We start from the raw sequence: 26,040 nt of genomic DNA on the forward strand, positions 1-26,040 counted from the left end.
CTGGGCTGGACTGCAGAATTTAAAACTTTATATTTGACTAATTTAAACTTCTGAGTGTAATAAACTTCAGCACAATAACGTCTAGAGGACAGCAATGGAGGGTTTGGTGACATTTGTTATCCTCTTTTTTTGGGGTTTTTGGCTCAGATCTCATAGATGTTCTGCTGTTTATCACCATGATGCAGTGTGATCCAGTTTATGAGTCACGACTCTGGACGAAGGTCCATTCAAATTATGATAAATTGTAGAAAATCAGTTATACACATTTCGTGCCTCGTTTCCAAACAGTTTTGTTTCGTGTCTGTAGTTCCGTGTAATATTCGAACTCCGCTCCCCTAGTGTTCAATGCCTGGAAATGCATTTCTTTCTGGTTGCAGCCAGTCGAGAAAGTTTTCTGCTGCCCAGTTTTTTGGAATATGTACCTGGAGCAATATTTGGAAGAAAGAATGTGCTTGCTGATTGTTGGTCAAAGCACATTATTTATGTCGATTATATTATGATCAATAAATCTATTGATATATTCAAATCATTTTTAGCAAAATAACTTTTTTATAATTCACAAAGTTTTCAACTGGCAGACAGAAGTTTATATTTAATTATATAATTACACACTTTGAGTATCAACAGTGTCAAACAACTGAATTCAAATTCATTGATGTACTTGGAGGAAAATTTTGGACCAAAAAATACCAGAGGGGGAGTTTTGCAACCCATCAGAGATCGTGCACGTTGCAAAGGAATGAATACACTTCCGGCTGACTCAAATACTGACACAGAGCTAGGTGGAAACAAGGCGTCGAAGTCACATACATTTCTGCAAATTAAAAAAGATAATTTATTTAAAAGGTCTATATTTTTTCCTTCTTGCTGTGATATTGTAATCTCGTGATGTTTTTTGCCTATTTTCGGCATCAACATCTGCAGAATCTGGAGACTGACAAAACTTGACCAGCCAAAAAGTGCAATAGTGTTTTCATACAATGGCAGGCAGGCTCACCTACAGCTATTTACCTCATAGATAAGCATTTTAGCGAACATGGTATATTAGGAGTAGTTGTAATCTCCACAGGAAGTATTTGTCATGCCTGTGTACTATGCAGCAGTACTTCTGTGGGGCTGCAGGCCCTGGTGCAGATCACCGTTCATTCATAGAGCACTGAAAAGCACCATGTTCACCGTGCTTTACACTGCAGGAGTTCAAGTGTGTGCTGTCATTGTTATCCAATTCTAAATCCTACACAGTTATCCTACCATCACTGAGTTACAATTTGCTTTATGCTGATTTGAAATATATGTACTGTAAAGAAAAAAAGACAGCTAACGTTCACTAATACTGGAAAACGAGTCACGTTCCTTTGTCACATTTCCCTGTTTAGTCACGACTCAAGACATCTGTTAATGCCTTGTACAACACATTGAACTTCACCATATTCCACACTAACATCTTTTAATAGTCGTCCTGAAGATGAACCTCAGAGAAGTCTGTATAGGTGCTGAATCAAACCACTTCTCTCCTTGTACTTTTACATTTTCTTCTTCTTTTGGGTATATTCTGACAATCAGCACACACCAAACACATCAAATACACACACCAACACACACACACACACTGCAGCAGCGGTGTCATGGTACATCCTCAAGATGGCCCCCTGAGTTTCCCTCATATTCACATCTTGAGGATTTCTTCACAGTCTTAGATGAAGACTCCATTAGATTTTCATTGAAAGCTTTTCTCCTTGATTCTGATACAGTTGCGCTGCAAAGATGTCTTTCTACTGTTTGCTCTCTCTTCTCATAAATGACGTGATTTTTTTATGACATGCTGTAGATCGTCAGTTTTGTTCAAACAGCAATCGAGTGAGTAATCATGGGCCATGTTTGATGTCACGCTTCCATTACTACTGGGCTGTACGAGTGTATTTGCTCCTCAAGCAATAAGCCTGATTAAGATATTTCAGTTGGTGTTTCATCTTTATCTTTAGACAAAAAAACTAAGCGGAGGGACGTTACCGTAAATGTTTGAAGCTGCTAATAAAGTGGAGGAAATGTTGGGGAATACCATAGACTGTATAAGATAGATGATGGGACAGTGAAACCAAATCATCTGGATCGCCCCCTAGTGGGTAGCTGCTATAGGTCAAAACTAAGAGGCCAAAATTGTTTTCTGTGACTTCAGACTTTCCAGTGCTAATATTTCAAGTAAACTTGGATTTAATTAGTTATTTTAAAAACAGGTTGAAAAGTCATGATTGGCAGCTGAGACTGATGGCGACACAGCTCCACCCCCCACCCCACTACAGCGCAGAATCTGGCTCCAAATGACTTTGACGTGTTTTGGCAACAGGAGGAAGTCAAGACATGTTGTGCATCTTTATATACAGTCTATGGGAAATATACATACGCACTCTCTCATATTTCCGTTAAGCTTAGCCTTGTGTTTGAAAACGGGGAGCCTTAATTCACATGTAACAAAATCTGCTGAAAAAGCAAAGTAAATCTCAATTAACACGTTAAGTCTTGTTTGTTTGAACTGAACAAAAAAAATGATGTAAAGAAAAACAACAACATTTTACAGTGGTAATATACTGGTCTACTTCTGAGCTAGGAACAGGGAAGCTAGTCCACCACAAACAAAACCAGCATAAAACCACCAATCCTCTTTTTTTTGTGTTGAATCGACAAACACGACAGATCAGGTTAATTTGAGCCGGTCGGTGGATTTTGTTGCATTTGGGCAGAGTTACGCTCCCGGTCTCTATGCTAAGCTAAGCTAACGTCCCCTGGGAGTAGCAAATATTTCCCCAAATTACAAATTATTTATTGAAGCAGGCAAATATTTCTCTTTAGGTTACGTTAAATGAGAATTTGTTTCAGGCACTGCAGATGCTCACATGTTATGTTTTGTCCACACGCTTGATTCCTGTAGTATTTTGATTATTACATATTTCATTGGTGATGTTAGTTATGAGCCTGGTCAGTGTAATAAACAACAAGACGAAGGGCAGTTACACTATTTTACACCACAACTCGTCTCTGCACCAATGAAACCACAATATACAGACGTGTGTTGTCCACATATTGTTCTGGATGGTGTGCTTCTACAAAACAACTGGGAGGAGAAGTGTTTGTGTGCTGTTTATGTTTCTGTGCTTTATGAGGGGAGAGAGCAGCCACAATTTAGTTTGCCTTTGGTGGAGAAATGTCTTGTGTTGTGGCTGTGGGTAGAAATAACAAGAGGCTTCTTCTGGGCTCTGGGATGTGATACGAGAAACATTTGATAGCATAAAAGGTTTGTGGTTAGCTTAAGACTATTTTCAATTGTTAGATATCTCAATTATGAGGATAAATATAATGCCAAATATTCAGTATTTGTACAGAAATATACATATATAAATATATAATATATGCCTAATTTAAATGGAACTATTTTCCGCTCTTGACCATGTTTTTGTTGTTTACTGTTCCTTTGTCGACATTATTTTATAAGATCTTCAGATAGCATGCGGGATAGTGAAAATGAATGTATTCTTTAGTGTTTCATTGCTGTTCAGTATTACAGCATTCTACAGATCAGTTTGTGTTTGTAAGATTTATTTAAGCTGAATATTTCATTTCTAGATTTTCTTTGATTGAGTTGTAAAACTTTCTTTTTGTTTTCTAAATGCAAGATTCTGACATGGTTTCACCAATTTAAATCATTTTATTATTTTCCTGCTTTATCAGCGTGGTTCAGTATATTTTGCCTCTTCTGAAGTTCTGCTCTCTACCATGTTGTAAATAATTATGCAAATTAAACTTTTTGAAGAAAACTGCACGGTTGTAAGAGAGAATCTCATTTTTCTTTATGAGCACCAGAAATTATTTTCATCACTGAGCTGTTGAATGGATGAAATAGAATAAAATTCACTTTATAATATAAAAACTAAATGCAGTTTGTAAATGAAAGACTTTGGGATTGATGGCGTCTCAACTGACTCCATTTTAATGTACCTTCCATTATTGTGTCATGTGATTCCATAGACAATGAGATAAACACTGGTGTTATTTCATTAATAATCATATGAAAAGTCATTCATCAGTTTGTGACTTTCAGTCTGTCTGGTCTCCTGTGACAGAGAACAAGATGGTGGCCTACCATTGGACAAGTCCTCACAGGTGCTTCTTCTTCTTTTACTTCTTCTTCCTGTTCCTCTTCTTCTACTCCTCTGCCTCCCTCTTCTCCTCCTCCTTTTACTCCTCTGCCTCCTTCTTCCTGTTCTTCTATCTGCTCTTCCTCCTTCCTGTATTTCTTCTTCTCCTCCCTGTTCTTCTTCTACTTCCTGCTCCACCTGTTCTTCTTCTTCTCCTCTTCCTGTATTTCTTCTTCTCCTCCTTCTTCTACTTCCTGCTCTTCTTCTTCTGCTACTCCTTCCCGTTCTTCTTCTTCTCCTCTTCCTGTATTTCTTCTTCTCCTACTTCCTGCTTTTCTTCTTCTTCTTCTTCTCCTCCTCCTGCCTCTTCTTCTTCTTGGTTTAATGGCAGCCTGTATCCATGGTGTTGGAGTGCTGACTTATTTAATTTTCACTTTTAATGTTGGAGAAGAACAATTGAAATAACATTGTGGAGGTGAAGGGGCGCTGAGCCACTCCTCCCTGTTGTCCAGCAGTTGGCGCCCTAACCATACCCCACCGCCACAAACATCTCATCAGTATTGTGATTAATCAACAAGCTAAAGTAAAAATCGATCATATACAGCATGTTGTCATTAACAGAGTATTGGATCATAGATGATGTGGATGTTTCTTGTATCGTAACGACAGAAGAGTCCCGACAGTTTCTTTTAATTAAAGAAGTGGTCTTTATTACAGCAAAGAAGCCAAACATTACAGACAAGAATAATTATGAACCATGAATATCACTTTTACACTCAGACTGGCCTCTCATCCAGTGACGTCTCCTCAGGGGCCATGACTTGATGTTTATTGAGGAGGAATCCTCTGCTCCTCACTTTTCCCTTTGACTGTTTGATTTCTTGTCACTGACGGCGGCTTCACTTTTCTCTGGGCATGCGATAAAAACAGACATCAGCTTTGTCCACACTGCTCAACCACTGAAGGCAAAGTACGACTGTAGCAACGTAACGTTATGGCCTCTACATTTTCTTTCCCTTCTTTGGGTCAGATCAGAAATCTGGAGGAAATAAAACAAAACAAAACAGGAAATGGATGATCTACCAACAGAATAAAGTTTTCAACACCTGTCAAAGTTTTTTTTTTTTTAAGCTGAATCCTCCAGGAGTACAATCTCTGACGTTTTTATCTACAACAGAACAAATGTTCTGACATTGCATCCATCGTCTATATCTCTGAACAATAGAGCCTTTTAGAGTCCTCATGATTCTGTATTTACAATAACATCCTCGCGAGCAGAGCTTCTCTGGTTCCAACCAAGCGGAACGTCTAACATTTTTATTTACAATAAAGTTTTTTTTTTCCTTCTGTAACATGTTGCGAACAAAACAAACACATCTGGTATTCAGTGAGCCTCACAAAGAATTCATTCTGATGAATGAAACACACTGAATCATGGTCCGAAAAAGGTAAAACAATGATCGTCCACGACCCCGGCTGTCGTCTGGGACGCTGTTAAAATGCTTGTTTCAACAAGGAAATTCAAATGATTAGGCACAATGTCTTTTTTTTTCTCTTTTTGTTTCACGGTCCTGCATGTTTCGCTCACTAAGCCTGGTTGCATCAGCGAGTCAGTGTGTATCCAGGGATAATAATGGTGAGCAGGATACAAGGGTGAAGATAAACAGCTTATCCCGACTAAGACGTTAAGAGGGATCGCAGCAATTATCCAAAATACTCCGACTGATGTTCTACTGACCACGAACAGAGCGATGGGCTTTTTACACAAAGAAACCACGGCAACGTCACAGAGATTCATAAGTGAAAACAAGACAATACTACTGAACTCCACCTAAATACTGAAAAACTACTTCTATGCTTGAATATACAGCTTCGATCAGCGGCTCTTAAACTCTTCTTCATGGACGCAAATTGAGTAGAAGTCGCAGCCCAGTTTAGGTCCTGACCCTCGGTTTAAGAAACGCTGGTGGTAGAGTAAACATGGAATGAAGAATGATTGTTCTTACAAGCAATGCAAGTAAACAAACAATAAATACAAACAATGTGCTTTATCCATATAGACATATTTACACAAAGTCTTTGGCTTATGAATAAACATCAGCTGCAAAGTAAAACATTAAAAAAACAAAGTGTTGGCCACCAGTGCACAAAACGAATGAAGCCTGGGGTCACTTCACTTCCAATTCCCTTCAAACCACAAATGGATATTCTGCATCTTCAAGAAAGAGCGTTAATCCTCAGTCTCACGTTTCTCATATTTATGTTTGCGTTCTGAAAAATGATCCCATTTGTGAATTGGCTGAATTGAAAGTGCATTGGGCCCAGCCCTGAAACAAACATGATCCAAACAATCTCAAGTTCGCTGATTCGTACATTTTGGGGAACAAAGACGACGTGGACACTTCTATCCAGTAGATCGATAAATGAAAATATAAAAGCGATCAGAAATCAACAGAAACAATGATACATATCACACTTTCTTTTTTATACATTTTAGTGAAAATCCTATGCAACATTTTTCAAGTTGCCACTTCATGATATTGTGAAATTAAAAAAAATTCTAAAAGCCTAATACTCATGTAAACGTTCTATTTTTGATCTGTTGTCAGTCTCGTTTCTTCTTTATCTAAAAGGCAAACTAGATGAGATTTTGTCTTCCGTGTATCTGCGTGTCACCAAAGTAAAACGGGTACAAAGTGGCTGTTAAATACTCAAACACATAATAATATTCTGACCAGAAACGGAACACGAGGTGACGATGAAGCTGCGGCTGAAACGGAGCAGAAAACAGAGACTTGAGATCGGCCGCTCTTTTATAAATGTACCGACATCTCCGCCGCTGGAAAGTTGCAGTTAATCAAAAGCTGTGGAGGCATCTTGCATTGGGAGAAGGGAGACGTCTGCAGGACTAAAGGAGTACTGCAGCTGAAACGGCATGAGGCATCGAGTCCATGCGAGGAGGGGGGGGGGGTGAAACGCTTAACATTTAAATGGAGCCCCAAACATACAGGGGCCCCGCTGGCACTCAAAAAAGCTGTACAATAAGCATGAAGGAGTAAAAAGGAGGGATGTCGCCTCCTCCTCCGCTGCTGCTCCTTCTGTTTCCCTTTGTTTACCAACACTGGACAAGGAGCCGGTTTCTCTCCTGCCGATTGTAGGATGGATGCTACAGACGGCCACACACAAAGAGAGGGGGAGAGAGAGAGAGAGAGAGTGGGGGGGAAGGATGAAGACAAGATGCTCTCCCGCTCATCTCCACCTCCTCCTCATCCCTCTTTCATTTAGGACGACTCGATGAACTCCAGCGCCAGGTCGTAGCTGAACCGATACTGTTCCTGAAAATCAACAGACACACTGGACTCAATGTCTGAATGGTCACATGATCACAGACAGATTGTTGAAATGTTCATGTTTCTAACTTTTATAACTTCTTCCTGAAACATTAACTTAAAAGTTAATAATGAAGATAAAACTGGAGGTGAAAACAATATCATTATCAATAATCAGTCATTTCGGTTCCTCTCTCTCTCTCTCTCTCTGTCTCGTACTCACCGGAGTGTCCACCATGTTGGGTTTGCTGTTCCTCAGCGTCTTCACGGCGTGGAAGACGTCCACTACGCTCTGCCTCTTCGCCATCTCACACACGATGCTGCTGGCACAGAACACTCCGCTACGCCCGCCTCCGTTTCTACACACAGAGAAAAAAAAAAGGCGTTTTACAAACACGCCTTTGCTACATGGAGAAAGAAGAGCGAGAGAATAAAGTGCATTCGACTGTGTGTATGTCTGGTGTTAACTCACAGGCAGTGCACGATGGTTCTTCCCTCCCCCTCCTCTCCCTCGCGTTGCCACTGGTCGACCTGCAGGATAAGTTTCAGGAAGGAGCGCTTGGAGGCGGGGACTTCTCTGTGCCCCGCCCACCCCAGGTACTGGAACTGGCGGACCATCAGGTAGCCTTCCTGAGGCTGAGGAGACGAAACACATTCAGAGTCTTGTGTTATATTCTTGTTACAATATTCAGCAGAGACACAGCAGCACAGTGTAAATCTACGAACCCTGGTGAGGTTGCAGACTCTGAAGAGGCGACTGATGACGTCACAGTCCATGGAGCAGGACATACATTCCACCTGGACGGGGCCGTAGCGCAGCATGCCCTCCTCTGGCCAGTACTGAGGACAACCCTGAGAACAGAGCATCTTAGATGTCAGCTTCTGAGAAAACAAGAATAAACAGCAACGTGTCTATAATCCAAACAAGAAGACGTCGGTGAGGCGAGTTACCTGAGCCAGGTCGATCTCGTTCAGCATCACCAGACTGGTACATCCATAGTCGTAAACCAGACGCCAGAAGTCTTTGACGGTGTTGGGCAGAGGATGCTGGGTAACGATGAACGCAGCAGGCTGTCTGTAGCTCTGCAGGAATCAGACAGAGACATAGATTTTTTGGTTTCGATTTAAAAAACTAATCTGAATATTCTTTAATTCTTCTCCTCGTTACATCTCTCATACATTCACACAAACAACAGAGAGTGAGACAGTTTGTGGAACACGACACAGCGAGCATTCTTCTAAAAGGGATGTTTGGTCACATGATCATGCAGTGGGCCTATCAGGTGTGAGGGTGAGGAGCATGCATTACAAATACACATCTACTGAGGTCAGTTACCTTCTCGTTCCATCAGTTCAAGTCGTTCAAAGTTCAAAAGTGAAAATCCAGCCTCAGGTTTATAGTTTGTGTCGACGTGATGAACTGACTGAACTGAAGGTCCGACTCCTCAAGAATGAACATGTGCAGCCAAATATGTGACATGGGTGTGAATGACGTCGGTGACGGGGGGGAGGGGGCAATGTAGACAAAAGGGGAGTCTGATGTGGTGGTGGTCGGGGGGGAGGGTACAGTAAATGGTTTGCTAAACATGAACCTGGTGGCGGAACGACACTGAAGCCATGAAACAAATCCAGTATTGGAGATTTGACACATAATCGCATTACCTGGAACTCTTCTGACAGCTTGGTTAGAGAGAGGCCAAAGGTAAGTTTAACTTCGCTAAACTTTTAAAACGTTTTGCAGCATTTGCAGTATTTTTTTGTCCTCCAACATCTTTGTTGGAGAGGAGCCAGGTCTCATTCCACAACATGCATTTATTACACGTCTTATTTCAAACAATAGGATGAAACTAAGCCGCCCTTATAAAAACAGAACGGCTGATAAACATTAACTTGTAATTATCACTGACAATAACCTGCTCGCCAATATTTAAGGTGAGATAGCTGGTTATCGTCAGTGATAATTACGAGTTGATATTTCTACCCACTTAATGACTTTGTTTTTGTCGAGGTACAAAGGCAGCACGTCGAGACACAACCAGCTGTTGCCGGTGAAAGTTGCAATGTTTGGGTGGCGGCCAGAGAAGCTAATGGTCTTTTCAGAACCTGGATTTGTCTCTAGCCTTCTGCTGCAAAAAACCACAAACACAGCATCACACAAACAGGGAGGGGAGTCTGTGTGTGTGTGTGTGTGTGTGTGTGTGTGTGTTACATGAACATGTGCTTTTCTTCATCAGTATAACCTCTTTAAAGACTGAAACATTTTCAACAAATGTGTGACTGTAGTTTGGGACCACAGACGTTATTTGTTCATTGATTTATTCCTTTTTTTTTCACAGTTCATTGCTCGAACGTCATCCACTGACCCACGAGATTTATTTTCTGAAGAACTCTGAGTGAAAGGTCCCAAACCACTCTTCCTCTACGTGTTGAAAATAACACAACCTCGCCTCGTGTGCACGTGTCGGAGACTTACATCCATGAGAGCGGCGTTGATGTAGTTGCTGCTTTCTCCATCTATCGTGATGAGGAAGGGGAGGCATCTGTCGGGAGGAAGGCCGTCCATGAAGCGGTTCTTGTCTTGGTTTCTAGGCAACAACGCAATGCTGCAGTCTTCAGGCTGCGGCTGTGGAGTCACCGAGTTCAAAGTCTGGACAAAAAGAGATGGACGGACAAAGAGATGAACATATAATCACACATCAGTGGTTTGATGCAAGAAAGTACATTTACATAGTTACTGTGCATTATTCATATATCTGTACTTAAGTAGATTCATTTTCAAGTATTTTTCACTTTTACTCCACTTTGTATATCAGCAGATATCTAGTTCGACATTTTTACAATGCATTGTGTTACAGGTGCACATAGTTTTTTTGATATATTCAAAAGTACACTCAGCAAGTTACTGCTTTCTTCTTTTACTTGAGTACATATTTGTTAATTTAGTTGTATTTTTACCAGAGTAAAATGTTTGAGTGCTTCGTCCACCACTACTGAGTTAAAAATATGTCAAATATATCCATGTGTGTGTGTTGGGTCCTGAGAAGACGAGCACATGTTCTTAGTTTATATTAAGTATATATAAGATATACTATTACTCTTATATTAAGAGTATTACTGTTCATTAAATTCTGTGCTGCACAGACAAGTCTTCATGAAGAGTTTGAGTTGTTTTGATGCTCGTGGGATGAAGCTGGAGGATAGAGCCACAGTTTCTAGAATCTGAGAAAGGTCAGGATTTGATTCCAAAGCTGAGTCTTTCATCAAAAACAATCTAAAGACACTGTACACTGGATTAAGCTGTTTTACTGGAGATATCATTGTTTGCAGAACACACTTAGCGTAGAGATGAGCAGCAGAGAAGTGGATTATGCTGCAGGAGCAGCTGGAGAACTTTCTATTGACATTTTGATATTTGTTTTGTGCTACAAGACTCAGCTCTTACTGATACACTCGCCTTTGTCTTAACACTTGCTTCAAACACACAGCACATTGGAGTCTCTTAAAAAGCTGAGAACAGAGACCATGATCCGATCTTACCTGGAACTCGTCCTTTATATGTGACGAGTTGGTCTGGGAGTCGATGCGGATCAGCTCATAGAAAGCAGCTTTGAACTCGCACACTGGGATGGCTGTTTCTCCACATAGACAAGCCTCTAGTATGGCGTCATGGATGAATATGTACTGCTCCTGGAGACAGGAAATTCAAGACATAGTGTCAAATAATTCACACAAACATTTCACTGGTACATAAAGATATCGGCAAACAATAAAACACACACACATCCTGTGACAAGGTGGAAAACACAAACAGCTGTGATACCACATGGAAGTGAGCAGGCAGACGCTGTGAGTGAGAGGTGGCTGATGGGAGATGGAGTTATGAATGAGGTGAGATGAATTAAATTAATAAATCAAATAGAAAATAATTAACTAAAGAAATAATGATGTTAATAATCATTGAAATGGCCTAATTTAAAAATCCTTATCTTTATCTAACATGTCACAGCCCTCACGTCATATTTGCTGAAACTATGGAACGTGGAGCCGTTACGGTGTAATATTTGATCCAACCACTGGATGGTACCAGAGTAACACATTTTCAAATCCCTGCAAAAAGCGACTTAGTGAGTGATGATCATTTTTTCACCTTTGTCCAGGTCACAACAACATTGTGTGGGTTCTATGGTGGGATGGTGTGTTTATGAAATGAGTGTCACCTCAGCCTGAACCATGCAGACGGCCGTGTCTCACAGTGAGAATACTCTAAGATGAGGATGTGGATGGAGGATGGGTAATGCAGTCACCTCAGTCTGTACCATGTTGATCCTCCTGGAGCGAAGAGCCTTCACACAGTTGTAGATGTCGACCACTCCCTCTCTCTCCGCCATGTCCAACATGATGTCAATGACTATGAAACAGCCGGTCCGCCCTGCTCCAGCACTGCAGACAGAGGAAAGGGGAAGTTTTCCATTGATCTGTGTATAACTATATAAACTATGTGTACATATATTTATAAATTCAATGGTAATATTAATCAAACATAATGTGTTATCATACAGTCAAATTATGTCCATACCTGCAGTGGACCACAATCGGCCCAGCAGATGGTGGGTTGGAGATTTTAACCCTGCGGATGAAGGAAAGTAGTCCAGTGGCGTGATATGGAACTCCGTGATCAGGCCAGCCTGTGAAGTGGAACTGCTTGACCTCACGAACCTCATTGAACCCACGCTGAATAAAGACAAAAGACATTTTAAGGTTACGTTCCAAATGATCAGATGATCCATCACAACACAGCTCAGGATTTTGCAGAACTCTAAACTACAGAATATCTTGCAAAATGTAAACTGGCAGAAAAACTCACCCTCTCCAGCGTAAACGTGCGAACCACATATTCAGCAAGAGGCTCGACCTCCACAAACGTCACCTTGAAGTCTCCGTACACCTCGGCATCATCTGGCCAATACTTATAGCACTTGACCTGATAAAAAGAGGGAATGAAAGATTTAGTATCTAATCAAAATTCATTACCATAATATAATGTTTTTATCTGACTGATATTTCTGTATTGTATATGGTTTATCTATTTATAGGCATCTTAAATATCTGAATGTTAAAAGGAAAATAAAACAGTGCATGATGGGAGTGTGCACAAACACACAAAACACCAACTCACCCTTCCAACCTCCACTAGATTGGTCACCATGACGATGCAGGCGGACTGTTCCTGCCACACCATTCTCCAGAAGTCGTACACGGTCTCATGAACAGGACCTGCTCACAGATACACACATATATGTTCAGCACTTCTATGACTTACACTCTGCGTGTGACTGCATGTGTTTGAGTGGGTTTTTCACCTTGAGTGGCGATGTAGTGACTTGGCCTCTGGTAACCCTGAAAACACAACAGCACAACCAAAGACAGCTCAGTATGCGTCAAAACAACATCTGCAGTGCAAGAGTTTCACTGTCAAAACTAACATTTCACCTCAGACGAGACAGACATTACGAAGCATCTCCGAGATATTTAGACACAAGGTGAAGAGAAATGTTTACACTTCTGATATTAAGATACCTAGGCTGCAGTAGGAGAGTTGGTCGTTTTGTGGTCGGGCCGATTTGACTTTTACTTGACATTTCTAAACTTTCAAAACCAGGCTGCAAAATAATTATAAGCCAAAATCTACCGATGACTGTCAGTTGTGCAGAGAGCAATGACAACCACTGAGCGGGTTTTCCTGAAGGTAATAAGGCAAAAATGGCGACTAAGCAAAAGCATCTTTACAGTTTACAGTGAGAAGTAAGAAACGCCGGTGAGAGGTCAGGATGTTGAGCAACATTTCATGCAGTCGAGGCCCCAGCAACTTAAAACGTACACACACACCGTGACTCGATGCACGTGAGGGTGAGAGTGCATGGAGGGATGTGTAAAAAAGAGGAGGGGCATGAATGCAAAGATTCCTCAGTGATACTTACATCCCTGTACAGCCAAATCTACAGCCCAAGCCACAGGCAGAAAGAACGAGTGGAGGAAAGAAAGAAAGGAGGGAAGGAAGGAAGGAAGAAAGAAAGAAAGCACAACAATGTCAGTGAGTGTCAATCAGAAAAAAGAAAAGTTGCATTGATGTAATGGGAGTTTGAACAGGCCATGCAGAAAATAAAACCTGATCTCTAGAATTAGAATGAATACAAAGGGCACATCCAGATGTCACCACCTCACTCCTGATGTGGATTCAATGTATTTTCAGTACATTTCGAATTATTAGACTTAGTTGTTTAGTCCCAGGAGATATTTACTGGAGACACAGTGGTGCCCTGTCTATTCAGTCTATTTCTAGCTCAATGTGAGCAGGAGCATGCCTGCACTAGCTACAATGGTAGTTCATGATAACATAGAAGAGCATGCGATAAGCACAACATTAAAAATAAAGCACAACGTGAAAGACTAACATGCAGATGATTGTTGTGAAGGTGACAGTCGAGTGGAGGTGACAAAAGATGGATGTTGAGATGGAGAGACAGGTTCGGAAGATAAATGAACACATGATGATTTAGAAAAGGATAATTACTGGTATTTAGGCAAAGTGAATAGATGGACAGTCCGGTTAAAAGATGGATGCACTGAAGACTAAACGCTTAAACCGGAGATGCACTTTATTGTAACTTAATGCTGAAGATTCAACTATTAGTCATTTATCGTAGTTGTAGATTCGTATTTAACATTTAGTATCTTGTTAGGAGGATTATGGGAAAACTACTGGACGGATTACCACCAGACTTGGAGGGATGATCCAGGATTTTCTTTTCTTTTACAATGGATCACCTTTATGAAGAATCTGGGATATTTAAAGGACTGGTATCTAAATCATGTGTTGTGGCTGGATTGAATGGTTCTAGCTGTTGGCTGTAGTTGACAATTAACTGATCAACGGAAATTCAATGATGCAAACAATCAAAACCCTTTCAATTTCTTCAAAAACTGTGCTTAATCCAAAATCCTGATTATCTACAAACCTACTGTTCATTTAACAGGATGGAACTTCAGGATGAAAGGGACTTGGGAGAGGACAAAAAAGACACGTGCTGCATGGATGATGCATTGGCTTGATGCGTAAATGGTGACGATGGGATGACTAGAAGACGCAATAAAGGTATAGAGGCCTGACATACGAGCGAGGGAGTGTGGTTTCGTTGGTTTCGTTGGGAGCCAATAGTAGCATTCGATGCGTTTCCACTTACATCGATGTAGTTGGCGTTGATGTAGTCGGAGGAGGGGTCGTCTTCGATGGGCTGAAGAATAACCCTCGAGTGGTCATCTAAAGAAACACACAGGGGGGAGAGAGTGAGAGGGGATGGAAGAGAGAGACAGAAACACAGTGAGAGAGGTGATAGAGCAGTGAATTAGTTTTTCCCTTTTTTTCTTTTTCCCATAATGCACTCCTGTTTTGGTTTTCTCGCTTACATGCTATTATGTTCCCATAACGGTTCTTGGTGCGGTTCTGCTCCTTCTTGGCGACGTCCCAGGAGGCCGACTGGCCCTCGAAGAAGCTCTGTATCACCAACAACACACAAGAACATGGGAAGGAAAATTACACGTCATGGATCCTTAAACATACCACCCCTGCCGAGTGGGAGAGAGGGGCTTGAATGATGGTTTTGATCTGGTGGCGCTTGACTGTTTAGTCAGTAAGACAGAAAACGACCTAAATTAAAGGCAATTTAATCGTAATCTTCATTTTATCATTTTAACGCAAAGCATCAAAGTTAAAATACAAAACAATAAAAGCCTAATGTGTCGTACATCAGCTGCTCCGACACAAACCTCCATGTCAGGGTTAATACTTGAGATAATGACCAACCAGTCAATAACACTTCTGTTACTGCTCCGGGCTCGGGTGAAAAGAAGTCTTGATCGTAATATTCTTACTTCATACTCCTCCTTAAAGCCGTAGCTGTCAGACGTTTTCATCAGGTTGATGTGCTGCAGGAGGTCGGCCACCCTGATGGCCGGGTGGAGCTGTCCCGTCTGATAAGGAGACTCGGTTCCCTCACAGTGATACCGAGGAACATCCAGGAGCCGACTGTTCTCGGCTGCAGAGCCGCTGTGGTTCTCATCTACAAGAGGGGATGAGTTCAGGTTGAATGATCATTTAACAAAAGCTGCTTTTTCTCTTCCCCACATCAGGAAAAAGTTACGTCTCTGACCTAAAAGCATCAGAATATTCTGCAATTCCCAACAAACACAAGCTTTGTCAGTTTGTTTCTCTCCCTTTGTACTCACCTGTGATCGGAACTACATGTCAAAGCAGCAGAAAAAGAAAAGAGGGAAAAGGAGTTCGGTCAAGAATGCAGAGTGAGAGGATTAAGTTAGCTCCAGGTTGAGTTTGACCACTTTAATCCATCTACAAAGAGCGCAAAGGTACATTTATGATGACAAAACAGGGGATAATGTCACAAAACAATGGAAAATGTGCAAACAAATGTAATAACAAACAATAGCTGGACCTGTTGTTATTTTTGCCACTTTACTAAAATTAAATCTATAACATAAGAGACGATAAACAGCAGGACACACCCAGGGGCTTAACTACAGGGTAGGCAAAGCAAGGGGGCCCCAAACTGAAATGGGCCCCCCCAAGAACAGCTGATTGTGTTATTCCATAGCAACGACAATTTACTAACTTTCTTCCAAAAACTTCATAATTCTAACCAAAGATAATAGAAACAGTTAATAATAGAAACAGTTAAAGGTAATTTAAGGGTCGAATTTGTTGCAGGACTTCTCCCATCTCTGTGCGGTGGGAGGTGATGTGAGGTGACGGTGGAAATGTAAAGACTGACAGGTTGTATAATGGAGTAGCTCGGGGTTGCAGCACAACCGACTGATTTCATCAACACCACAGTTCATTAACTGACGCTGTTTATTTAATCCAGCTGAGGCTTTCCTCCGCTCCAAGGACACGCTAGCTCATTACGGATTGTTAAAGGTTTGTTAAGCCCTCATCAGGCCAATTAACGACAAACTTGACCCGACACCGACTCTTAATTCGCTACTTCCTGCTAGTCCCCCCCTCCCATGTGATGTGATTGGCCGGGACAGATTGTAACTGCAGCCTTCATTTCATATTAGGAGCTATGAAACAGTTAATTAACACAGTTTGGTGGCGTCGAGGATTGTAGATGCCTCGAAGACACGTTGGAACTCTACATGGCGCTGCAGCTTCCACACCCGAGTAAACTACAGATAAACACATTGAGCCGGAGAAATATCCCAAATTGGCAAAAACTTCAGGTTTCATGGTTCAAACATTCAGACTGAGGCAACAAAACAAGCCTGGGGACTGACACAGATGGCTGATACTCAAGAAGACGTCTGAGCTGTAGGCACAAAGTTGTTCGCTGTCACTTGATGTCACAGATTTTATCGGAAAATTTGTCCTCCTCCTTTCAAGCGTCAGTTTCTGTCGTTATTTGGGACGGGAGATGATGGCGTGGCTTTAAACAACGCAACGCTGTGGAAATAATGAGGTCTCTAAGGGAGAATGGTGGTGAATTAATGCGAATATCAATAACGCTCGGTGGGAATGGGAGTGATTGAACCCAGGCAAACCACAGGACGACAGATGAAGTGCTTGGCTGCTGGAGGTTTTGTACTGGCCATGTTTTACACAGACAAGTTGGCAGTGGAAGGCAAAAAAAAAAAAAGATAAAAGATGAACACACAGTTTAGCTTCCCTTACATATTAGAATCCATTGCACCTATTTCCTTTGAGAGAAATCTTAGAAAGTTGCTGTATCTCTTTTTTATTTTGTTTACTTCACTGAGTGAGTGCAGTGAACGTTTAGTTTAGAAACATTTAGTCAATCGTAGATAAAATAGAGATACTTCCAACGAGCCAGACTATCCACCTGCACAAGCACAAATGTCAAAGCACGGGTCACGACAGGATGTAATGGAGGCTTTGACCATGTCCGACAGCCACAGTGGGACTTATGTGATGACGCACAGAGACACACAGGACAGGGGCTACAAGCGCAGGGGCTTCAAGACACTGATGGGTGATCACTACAGGGCGTTTCTGGTGATAAATGGGATTTGTCCATCCATGCTAGAGGTCTCACCTAACACAGCAGTAGGAACCAGAGGGTCGTTGGGCACTGTAGAAGGAAACATGGTCAGGAGACTCTTTTAATGTCAACAGTACTCAAACACAGAGGAGGACCAGAAAGCATGGGGGGTTTAGATGCTTCCCAAAGAACCAAGGGAGTAATGTACAGCCCCCGATGCACTATTTATTCTCCAATACAACATCTTATACCTTTATCGGCAAAACCATTCCACAATCTTTGCTCCGTGTGGTCTGGTAAAGCAGTGAATATTTATGGAATCATTTAATTTCTCCGCAGATGATGTTCTCTTCTCTTGTTCCCATATCAGACCAGAATATTTTTCCTTTCTACAATTCAGATGCCAGTGTTTTTTGTTTTAGAACTTGCAGTGATCCTAAAATATCTTGCACAGGTGGGCTGGTGCACGTTCTAAGGTTAAACATGAATTATATCATTGCTTATGAACCTACATCTGTTGTTGTAGTTGTGTGAGTCCATGAACGTGACGGCCATCGGGTCTTCTCCGTGCAGAGTGCTCTGGTCGGCATAGCTGCGGTCCATGGCGTTCACCATGTGCGTCATTTCCTGCCGAGTTGTTCCGATAGCGTCCTTACGTTTTTTAGCCAGTTTCCTGTCGGGGGGGGCAGAGACGGACACGATCAGGCATCTTGCACACAGAAACACAAACATCAGCGAGCCTGCAGGACACAGCCTTACTAGGGTTAAATGTTCAGATCTTCATGTTAAGTTCGATATTGAAATCTGAGTGTCTCTTGTTTTTTTGGCATCAGTAGCTTAGCTGGGGGCTGCAGGCTTCTGATTCAAGATGCAGAGTTTAGAGAACAAGAAGGGACGGGAGAAGAGAAGAAGAGAGGAAGAGATCAAGCAAGGAAAGTAGAGGAGAGGCTTGTTTATAAATGGCAGCATTAAACAGGCTATAGGAACAAAGGGAAAACAGCATCTAGGGAAATGACTTATAACCTACGGTCAAGAAGCAGAGGAAAAAACCTGTTATCAACCTTAGTGCTACAGAGGAGCTGTCAGAGGAATTCCACCATAACACAAATTTTATTTTGAAATCAATGTCTAGTTGTCCAGAAACTCTTAGTTTTTAAAAATGTCATGAGGTCTCTGTGTTGTCTGAGTCCAAACTACATGACAAAGCAAATGAAAATATAAATAAGACACAAAAATGGCAAAAGAAAATATTTGGTTTTCATCTGACAGCGATGATAGAAAAATCCCATTAAAACAACAGCGGGGGGGGGCACTTATGCTCTATTATAGCAAAGGTAAAACCATTTACCAACCAAAGCACCACAGTTAGCATCATATGAGCTGTAGCATCATAAAAGATGAAGGACACTGGTTTTTAATGAAATACGCATTTTAGGGATGTTAAAGATGTTTTGAAGCTTCTGAAACTTTTCTCTAACGTGAGTCCTGTTGAGGAAAAATAACAGCTTAAAATCTCAAGGTATTAACTTCACGTTTTAACTCCCTGTGCGATCCAAACAACCAGAGGGAAAAGCAACCGCAGAGGAGTTCATATTTCGAACATGAGCGCATGCAGGATCACGATGTACCCAGAGCAGTAGATATACATCAGTGAAGACAACATCTCTACTGGTCTCACTTGAATTGCAATTTGAGCCCAAACACGAAATTTGAAAAAGATTCACTACAGCTGGGACACAAAATGGCTTCAGCTAGTTAACGACATTTTTTTTTGGGGTCGTTGCCAAACTGATCCAATGTACGGCTCTGACTTCTTCCCACACAGAATGCATGCCGTGTGGTTATTTTGTGTATTTTTTACCTCTTGACCCCAAAATACACCAACTCCACCTCTAAGACCGCACACACACACACACACACACACACACACACACACACAAACACACACACACACACACACACACACACACACACAGTCTCAGCAGAAAACATAGATTTAACCCTCTGGTCTGTTTGTGTTATTAGTTTCACAGAAAACATGAAAAGAGGCGAGAAGGAGAGTTTGAATTGTACACCACCCTCAACTGTACAAACTGAGGACGGAGACAAAGAAACAGATATAAAGAAATGGATGTGACCAGAACTAAGGGGGTTTGTATTTATACGTATGAGTTTTTAACTCATTAAACTGTAGATTGATTTTATAAAATGTGTTTTGTTATCTGATGAACATGCCTGGTAAGATACTGTGCATTGACATCAATATTTAATAAAAAATATTCATTATTAATGATTAAACTACCAGTAATAGTAACTAACAATAACTTCAAGGAGTTAAAAACTAACTACAAGTTTTAAACAACGGATTAGATGCAGCCTTTGAATGCATTTCTTTTGATTTGTGGCATTTCTACTTTTGCTTCATTAATTATATCTATTTTCATGTTGAGTGCAGACAAAAGCTGAGGACACAATTCAATCTATTAATTATTCTCACTCTGCTGAACAGTTCTCCACCTCTTCTAAGTGCAGTCAGTGCAGGTTTATGGATCTATTTTGGTCACAGAGAGACAGAGAAGAGCCGGAAGTCCCCATGATACAAGAAGAACCGTCATCAGAGCTACCGACACTATACCAGACACCGTGAGTCCCAACAAGGAGGAGCCGCCTGGTTCGGATCCACCGACAGTGAGAGAGACGCACTGTGCACGTGTAGCAGAGTTACCATGAAACCTGTGACTTGATGGGCGGATGGATGATCACATGACTACATGCACACAAAGAGCTACAAGTCACAAGTGCAGCATTCTTTTTTCAAATAACACGCAAAGGCCCGTGTCGTCCCACTTTGGCCTGCTTTGTTCTGGTTTGTGGCCAACTCTGGCCTTCATGAGCCTGCTTCAGAGCAACTTTGGAGCATGTAGAGGACACCGGGCCCGAGGCCAATTCACTGTCAGTTCAGTCCCTTTAATGAAAGACGACATTTCATCAGCTAACGACTCAACATTTGTTTAGTTCATAGTATTTGTTTGACAGTAACACATCATCATTCGTTCTCCAAAAACATTCTGGATGTTTTAAGTGTATAATATAAAATAGAAAAGTGTTGAACTGATTACAATCCTGAACTGACATGAGAGTGAATTGACCCCCGCCCCGGTGAGGCATCAATGAGGATGGCTTTGGCTGGTTGGTCAGAGCTGAAAATGTGTTTTGTCTTGAAAAAAGTATACTGCATCTTTAAAAGAATAACAACAACTAGCCACTAAGAGTTCGCCCAATAAGGTAACAGCGGCTGGGTGAGCTGATTGTTTGTTTACTTACAGGTAATAAGAGTATGAATAGTAGGTCCTCCTGGGGGTTGTGAGCCAATCAGAAAGCAAAGAATGAGACACAGGGGTCATGAATATGCAAATAAGGACAATACTTGTCCTGTCCCAACCAGCAACAACAGAAACAGAAGAAAACACCTTTCGATTGTTAAACTTGAGGGTCATGCAAGGGGTTCTTGTAATTACTATGGGCACTATGACTTTAGAAATTCTGAAATAATATAAAACAAGCCAAAGGTATTGCTAAAAAAACAAGAAACTATCAGGATTAACCTCTCGACATGCTTCCTCTCCTTCTTGTGTTGTATTCAAAGTATTCATGCAAAAATTTTAAAATCTGCTTCCTCAAAGCTAACTACAGATTTTGCCCTGATCAGCCAATCACTCTCGCTGACACCTAACATTCGGTCAAAGCTGAAACAGAGCTGTCGGATCTGTAACACCACGCAGCTCGCTTCCTGTAAAGCAAGCATGATGTCATAGTGATGTCATCATGTCCCACTATTTTAAAGATGCAGTATTGTTCAAAGTTGTAAAGGTTCAATGACGATGACGATTGATCTCCCCAGAAACCTTCATGGAAGAGAGAGAGAACGACTGAACAACTTCACTTCATGCTCATGAGGGTGATGTCAAAATCACAAATGCTTTCAATAATGTTCAGAGGATTTTATCAGTGCTCTACTGCTACTTCACAATTTGTCATAAATCCATCTAGAAATGTCTGAATGAACTTAGTGAAGCTCAAAATGTGACCAAGAAGTTTCAAGAACTCGTTTTCAGTTACTCGAAGGTAATTTCTGTCCCATTCACTCGTTGTTTCAAGAGTTCAGTTCATGTCTGAATGGAGCTTTCGTGTCAGATGTGTACACTGTGACATAAGACTGAAGATGTGGGACTGTGTGTCTGAGGCCGACCCAGCAGCACTGCAGTGTTCAGGAATAATGCTGCTCTCATGTTTACAGCTTCTGGTGACACCAAACAACCGTTTGACAAACAGTAGTGGAACCATCTTAATGTAGAAACAGGACGATACCGCTGATCTTTATGTTTTACTTTCTGGATAAACATTCTGATAAAACACAGAAATAACACCAGGTTGTTTTCACACTATTGTCTTTGTGCTTTGCTGAAAAAGACCTGTGTGATTCAGCCTCTGTGTGGTGCTCATGCTGTGATTCTGTCCATCCACCACATGGGGGAGCTCTGAACCAAATGAAGACAACAGAGCTGTTCCAGCGACACCAGAACCGACTCCGACACCTCGAGATGCTTCACAGATGAAGAACGAGGAGACGCTGATGTTTCTAAATATTCTTTCAGCATTAATGTTCACTTGGTTCTTTTTCTCTGATCAAGGTTTAATTATACCTGTGCTAACCAAATTCAAGTGTTAATATTTCCACGTTACACTGAATGAGAAAGAACTGCAAAAACAATGTCAGCCTGCACCACTGGCTTCAAATAATTACTTCTCTGTTTCTATTGGATGTTTTTATGTCTTTGTTTCCATAATCCATTATTCTGGTAAAGTTACTTGACATCTTCTGCTTGAGGATAGATTTCACCAGCTGCTCTAACTGGTTGTTTAATCTTGTTTGTTATAAAAGCTGTAATGTGTAAAAAAAAAACCTCAGAACTAAATCACAGGACAGCAAAACAGGAGTTGCTGATGTATAAAATGTATTTTCATAGGATCTGGTGGAGAATAAACCTTCAGCTGCTTACGACATGATCAGTGATGAAACCGGTTCTGAGGGGAGATCAACGTTAATGGTGGATGGATGGAAGATGGCGTTACTACATCAAATACTTGACCAACACACAACAAGAGAATGGATTCAGGTGCACGCTCGTGTCCACGTGTTCTTGCATCTGCATGCGTGTCGGTGTGCACGTGGAGCACTGTTCACGAGAACTTCATTGAACTCTTTATAGGAGCTGCGTTGAGGGGTCACGATGATGTCATATCACTCACCTCTTCTTGACCAATAGGATGGCTACCAACACCAGCAGAATAAAGACGAGAACACCAGCACTGATCCCAGCAATCTTTACCACCCGGTCCGTCTGTTTCGCCGGGTCAGGGATGACTTCTGGCTCCTCTGTAGCACCTACGCAGGGACAGAAGAAAAGCGTATCGTCAAACTGAACCGAACTAAACAAAGTGTGATGTTAAACGAAGTGGAAATAATCCGGATCCGCATCACCAAGATTCTGACCCATAACACATCCTTCCACCAAGTCTCATGGAAATCATAAACAATCAAACAAACGGAGGGGGGGGTTGGTTGTAACCTCGTCTACAACCAAATCTATGATTACGTTTATTAAAATTAAGTATTTAAGCTAAAAAAAACTACTAATGAGTTTAATGAACTGAAAGAAAAATCTGAAAAAATCAAGCATAAACATATGAAATCCTCAGTTTTCCTGTAGCTGAGTGAGTTTATGTCAGGAGCCACATGATATAAGAAGAAAAAGTGAAAATGTTTCTAATCACACAAACCTTCTGTCTCTGTTCAAATAAAACCAAACCCGCCAGTAAAATAAACTTTCCAGGAGCCCTGAGGCTTCAGCTAAGTAGACCGTTTCCACATTTCAGAGTTTTCCCTCACATGGCACAGTCTGTGTGCCAATAACACAAATAATGTCAAATCTTGGCTCTATGTTGAAATATTTACACAACCCGGCGTCACCTCTGGCTGGCAACTGGCAAACGCTGCCACCTGAGCGACCGGCCTCAGGAATATGATCTTTCCCTGAAGATGTCTTTAACAAAATACCCTCACATCAGGAAACTGGTGAGCGCGATATGAAGTCCTGATGAGCCTTTTCATTAGGGAGGTTTAATCCGGCCTGTGCTCGGGATCAAGCAAATATCAGGACTCTAGATATTCGCTGTAAAGCAAAGTCAGATGAATGCCAACACAAATGTCACGGTAACCGTCACAATGCCAATAAATTGAGAGGGTTTGTCTGACTCATAGATTGAAATATTGACATTTACAGTAAATTCTTCATTATTATGACTGCAGTGTAAAACAATATAGGGTGACCTGATCAGATTTAACCTCAGATGTCCGTCTGCTCCGATGTCTCTGTGTGCTACATGAACTCAAACTCATTTCTGTTCCTGATTCAATTCAGAGAATTGACTCAACTCTCTGATTTTGTCTAAATGGAAAATGCATTTTTCAGACAGACTGAGGTTAAAGCCTGTTGATCATAGACAGAGAATCAACAGAGAGAGCGGGAGAGCATCTGTTTTCATGCTTCTAAGCTCTACTTAGTGATCTGATCTCATAACACCAGGGTAGTATATACTGCGACGTAAGAACATTATCGTGCATTATGATAATCCAACACAAAGACGTGCACAAAACTCAACAAAATGCAACACAGCTATCAAATAATAATCCACTTCTAATGCTGAATATCAACAAGATAAAAAAATCTTTGGCATGTGCTCGTCCTTGTCCCAAATTATGACGCAACAATATTACACCAGCACATCGTGTGGGCTTTGGCTTGATGGATGAAGTATGAGCAGTAATGTCAGGCGAAAAATGTTGCTTTAAAAAGATATTGTAGAAATGATTCTGTATTTTTCTCTCTGTCCAGCTCTGATTGGTTTATATTAACAAAATGAATTTCTCCATTGAATTCCTCACAGTACAAATTAAACAAACTAAAAATATCCTTATCAATTTCTATTTATGGGATGAATGATGTACAATTGAAAACTAAAACATAAACTTTTACATATCAGTATCAGTTTTAGCCTCTAAAATCTAATATCTTGGTAAATTTATCTTTATCTTTTATAACTGACCAAGAAACCATTGGTAATGTCATGAGTAGAAGGGACGAGACAAAATATAATAAAAGGAAAAACAAACTTCACAGGGTTCTGAGTCTGACCTCATAATGTCGGCGGTAGCTCTTAATGTCTGCAAAAATTATCCAGGTCAGTACACTAACAATCATAACAACAAGTAACACACCGCCACACACACATACACACACAAAGAAACGCCCTGAGGCAGCAATGACAATACACAATACCCCAGATGACCTAATAGGACCATCATCACTTAATCCTCCGTCCCGGACGCACGGTTGAGCGCACACACACACACACACACAGGGACAGAGAGAAAAAGAAGGGACAGTCGTCCGACCTCTCTGTCCATTAGTGCGTCTTCCTCCCAGTTATTAAAAAAAAATCAAGAATCCTCTCTAAAGTCTTTCAGCTTCACTCAGACCCCCTGAGGCCGGAAAGACCAGAGCGCTCTCTTTCTGCTGTTGGGTGAAGAAACCACCTGTTCCAGTAACAACACGCACCAGCACAAATTGTATTTATCTCATTTAATGTTGGAAAGATCTCTCTAACCTCTCTAGTGCAACAGCTACAACTGCTCCTCTATGATCAGGCCCCTGACGTCAGATGGTAGTGATGATGATGACCCTACCTTCAGCACAGAAATGGCTGACTAGATGATATTTCTTGATTCATATCAGTATTCTGCTCTGCAATGGTGCTTTGAGACTCGCTGACACTGTTTCCAGCTGTGATAACAGAACAGGACGCAGCATCTTCTTCTATTCATAAAAAGAAAATGGAGGCTACATATGTAATCTATAGGTCAAAAACGTGTGTTAACAGTAGATCAGTACTCAAACTATTGAGCTGAGACTCTTTGTTGATTGATCAATTACTTAACAGATAAATACTAATTGGCTATCTTGATCATTGATTATTGCTCATTCATTTCCAGCTCATGAAACGTGGAACGTTAACAGCCTTTCTCAGTTTCATATTAGATATTGTATTTATATGTTTGTGCATTGATACAAAATAAGTCCCACCATTTTCAATACCAACTATAAAATGATTGTTAGTTAAACTGATGACAGTTGTTTGACAGACAGACATTAATATTGTGTTCCACAGCACGAGCCACGTAAACATTAAAAAAAAAAAATTCTCTGTTAAAAACCTTTCCGCTGCACATCCACACATCTGTACACATCAGTTTCAATGAAAACACGTTAATGTGTTTTTCTGTTTATCCTTGTTCTTACTCCGCACGGCTAAACTCTGATCCACCAGCCACATTTCTAAACATCTTTCCTGAAAACACTGTTTGTGCACATGTGTGTTTCTGTGCACGTG

General features: G+C 41.1%; 1 protein-coding gene across 22 annotated transcripts in view; it reads right to left on the reverse strand.

The window, feature by feature from the left end:
- Nucleotides 1-5,699: 5,699 nt before the first annotated feature.
- Nucleotides 5,700-26,040, reverse strand: part of ptprk (protein tyrosine phosphatase receptor type K) — a 93,548-nt gene continuing 73,207 nt past the window's right edge. For 2 of the 22 annotated variants that reach the window (XM_069515653.1, XM_069515647.1), the window contains 22 exons: nt 22,840-22,975; nt 20,854-20,883; nt 18,042-18,202; nt 17,584-17,619; nt 15,743-15,754; nt 15,389-15,576; nt 14,924-15,023; nt 14,632-14,777; nt 13,438-13,455; nt 12,820-12,856; nt 12,636-12,733; nt 12,324-12,440; nt 12,036-12,190; nt 11,764-11,899; nt 10,997-11,146; nt 9,933-10,106; nt 9,122-9,139; nt 8,411-8,542; nt 8,186-8,311; nt 7,932-8,095; nt 7,683-7,818; nt 5,700-7,465 (listed from right to left, as the gene is read on the reverse strand). In XM_069515653.1, the coding sequence (XP_069371754.1) occupies nt 7,412-7,465; nt 7,683-7,818; nt 7,932-8,095; nt 8,186-8,311; nt 8,411-8,542; nt 9,122-9,139; nt 9,933-10,106; nt 10,997-11,146; nt 11,764-11,899; nt 12,036-12,190; nt 12,324-12,440; nt 12,636-12,733; nt 12,820-12,856; nt 13,438-13,455; nt 14,632-14,777; nt 14,924-15,023; nt 15,389-15,576; nt 15,743-15,754; nt 17,584-17,619; nt 18,042-18,202; nt 20,854-20,883; nt 22,840-22,975 (2,324 nt within the window). In that variant the 3' untranslated portion in view covers nt 5,700-7,411. Of the gene's footprint in view, nt 7,466-7,682; nt 7,819-7,931; nt 8,096-8,185; nt 8,312-8,410; nt 8,543-9,121; nt 9,140-9,932; nt 10,107-10,996; nt 11,147-11,763; nt 11,900-12,035; nt 12,191-12,323; nt 12,441-12,635; nt 12,734-12,819; nt 12,857-13,437; nt 13,456-14,631; nt 14,778-14,923; nt 15,024-15,386; nt 15,577-15,742; nt 15,755-17,583; nt 17,620-18,041; nt 18,203-20,853; nt 20,884-22,839; nt 22,976-26,040 lie in introns of all 22 variants that reach the window. The other 20 variants (XM_069515651.1, XM_069515649.1, XM_069515648.1 and 17 more) reach the window with 20 other exon arrangements.

Source organism: Paralichthys olivaceus, chromosome 19 (genome assembly GCF_024713975.1).
Source record: "Paralichthys olivaceus isolate ysfri-2021 chromosome 19, ASM2471397v2, whole genome shotgun sequence".
Classification (NCBI taxonomy): domain Eukaryota; kingdom Metazoa; phylum Chordata; class Actinopteri; order Pleuronectiformes; family Paralichthyidae; genus Paralichthys; species Paralichthys olivaceus.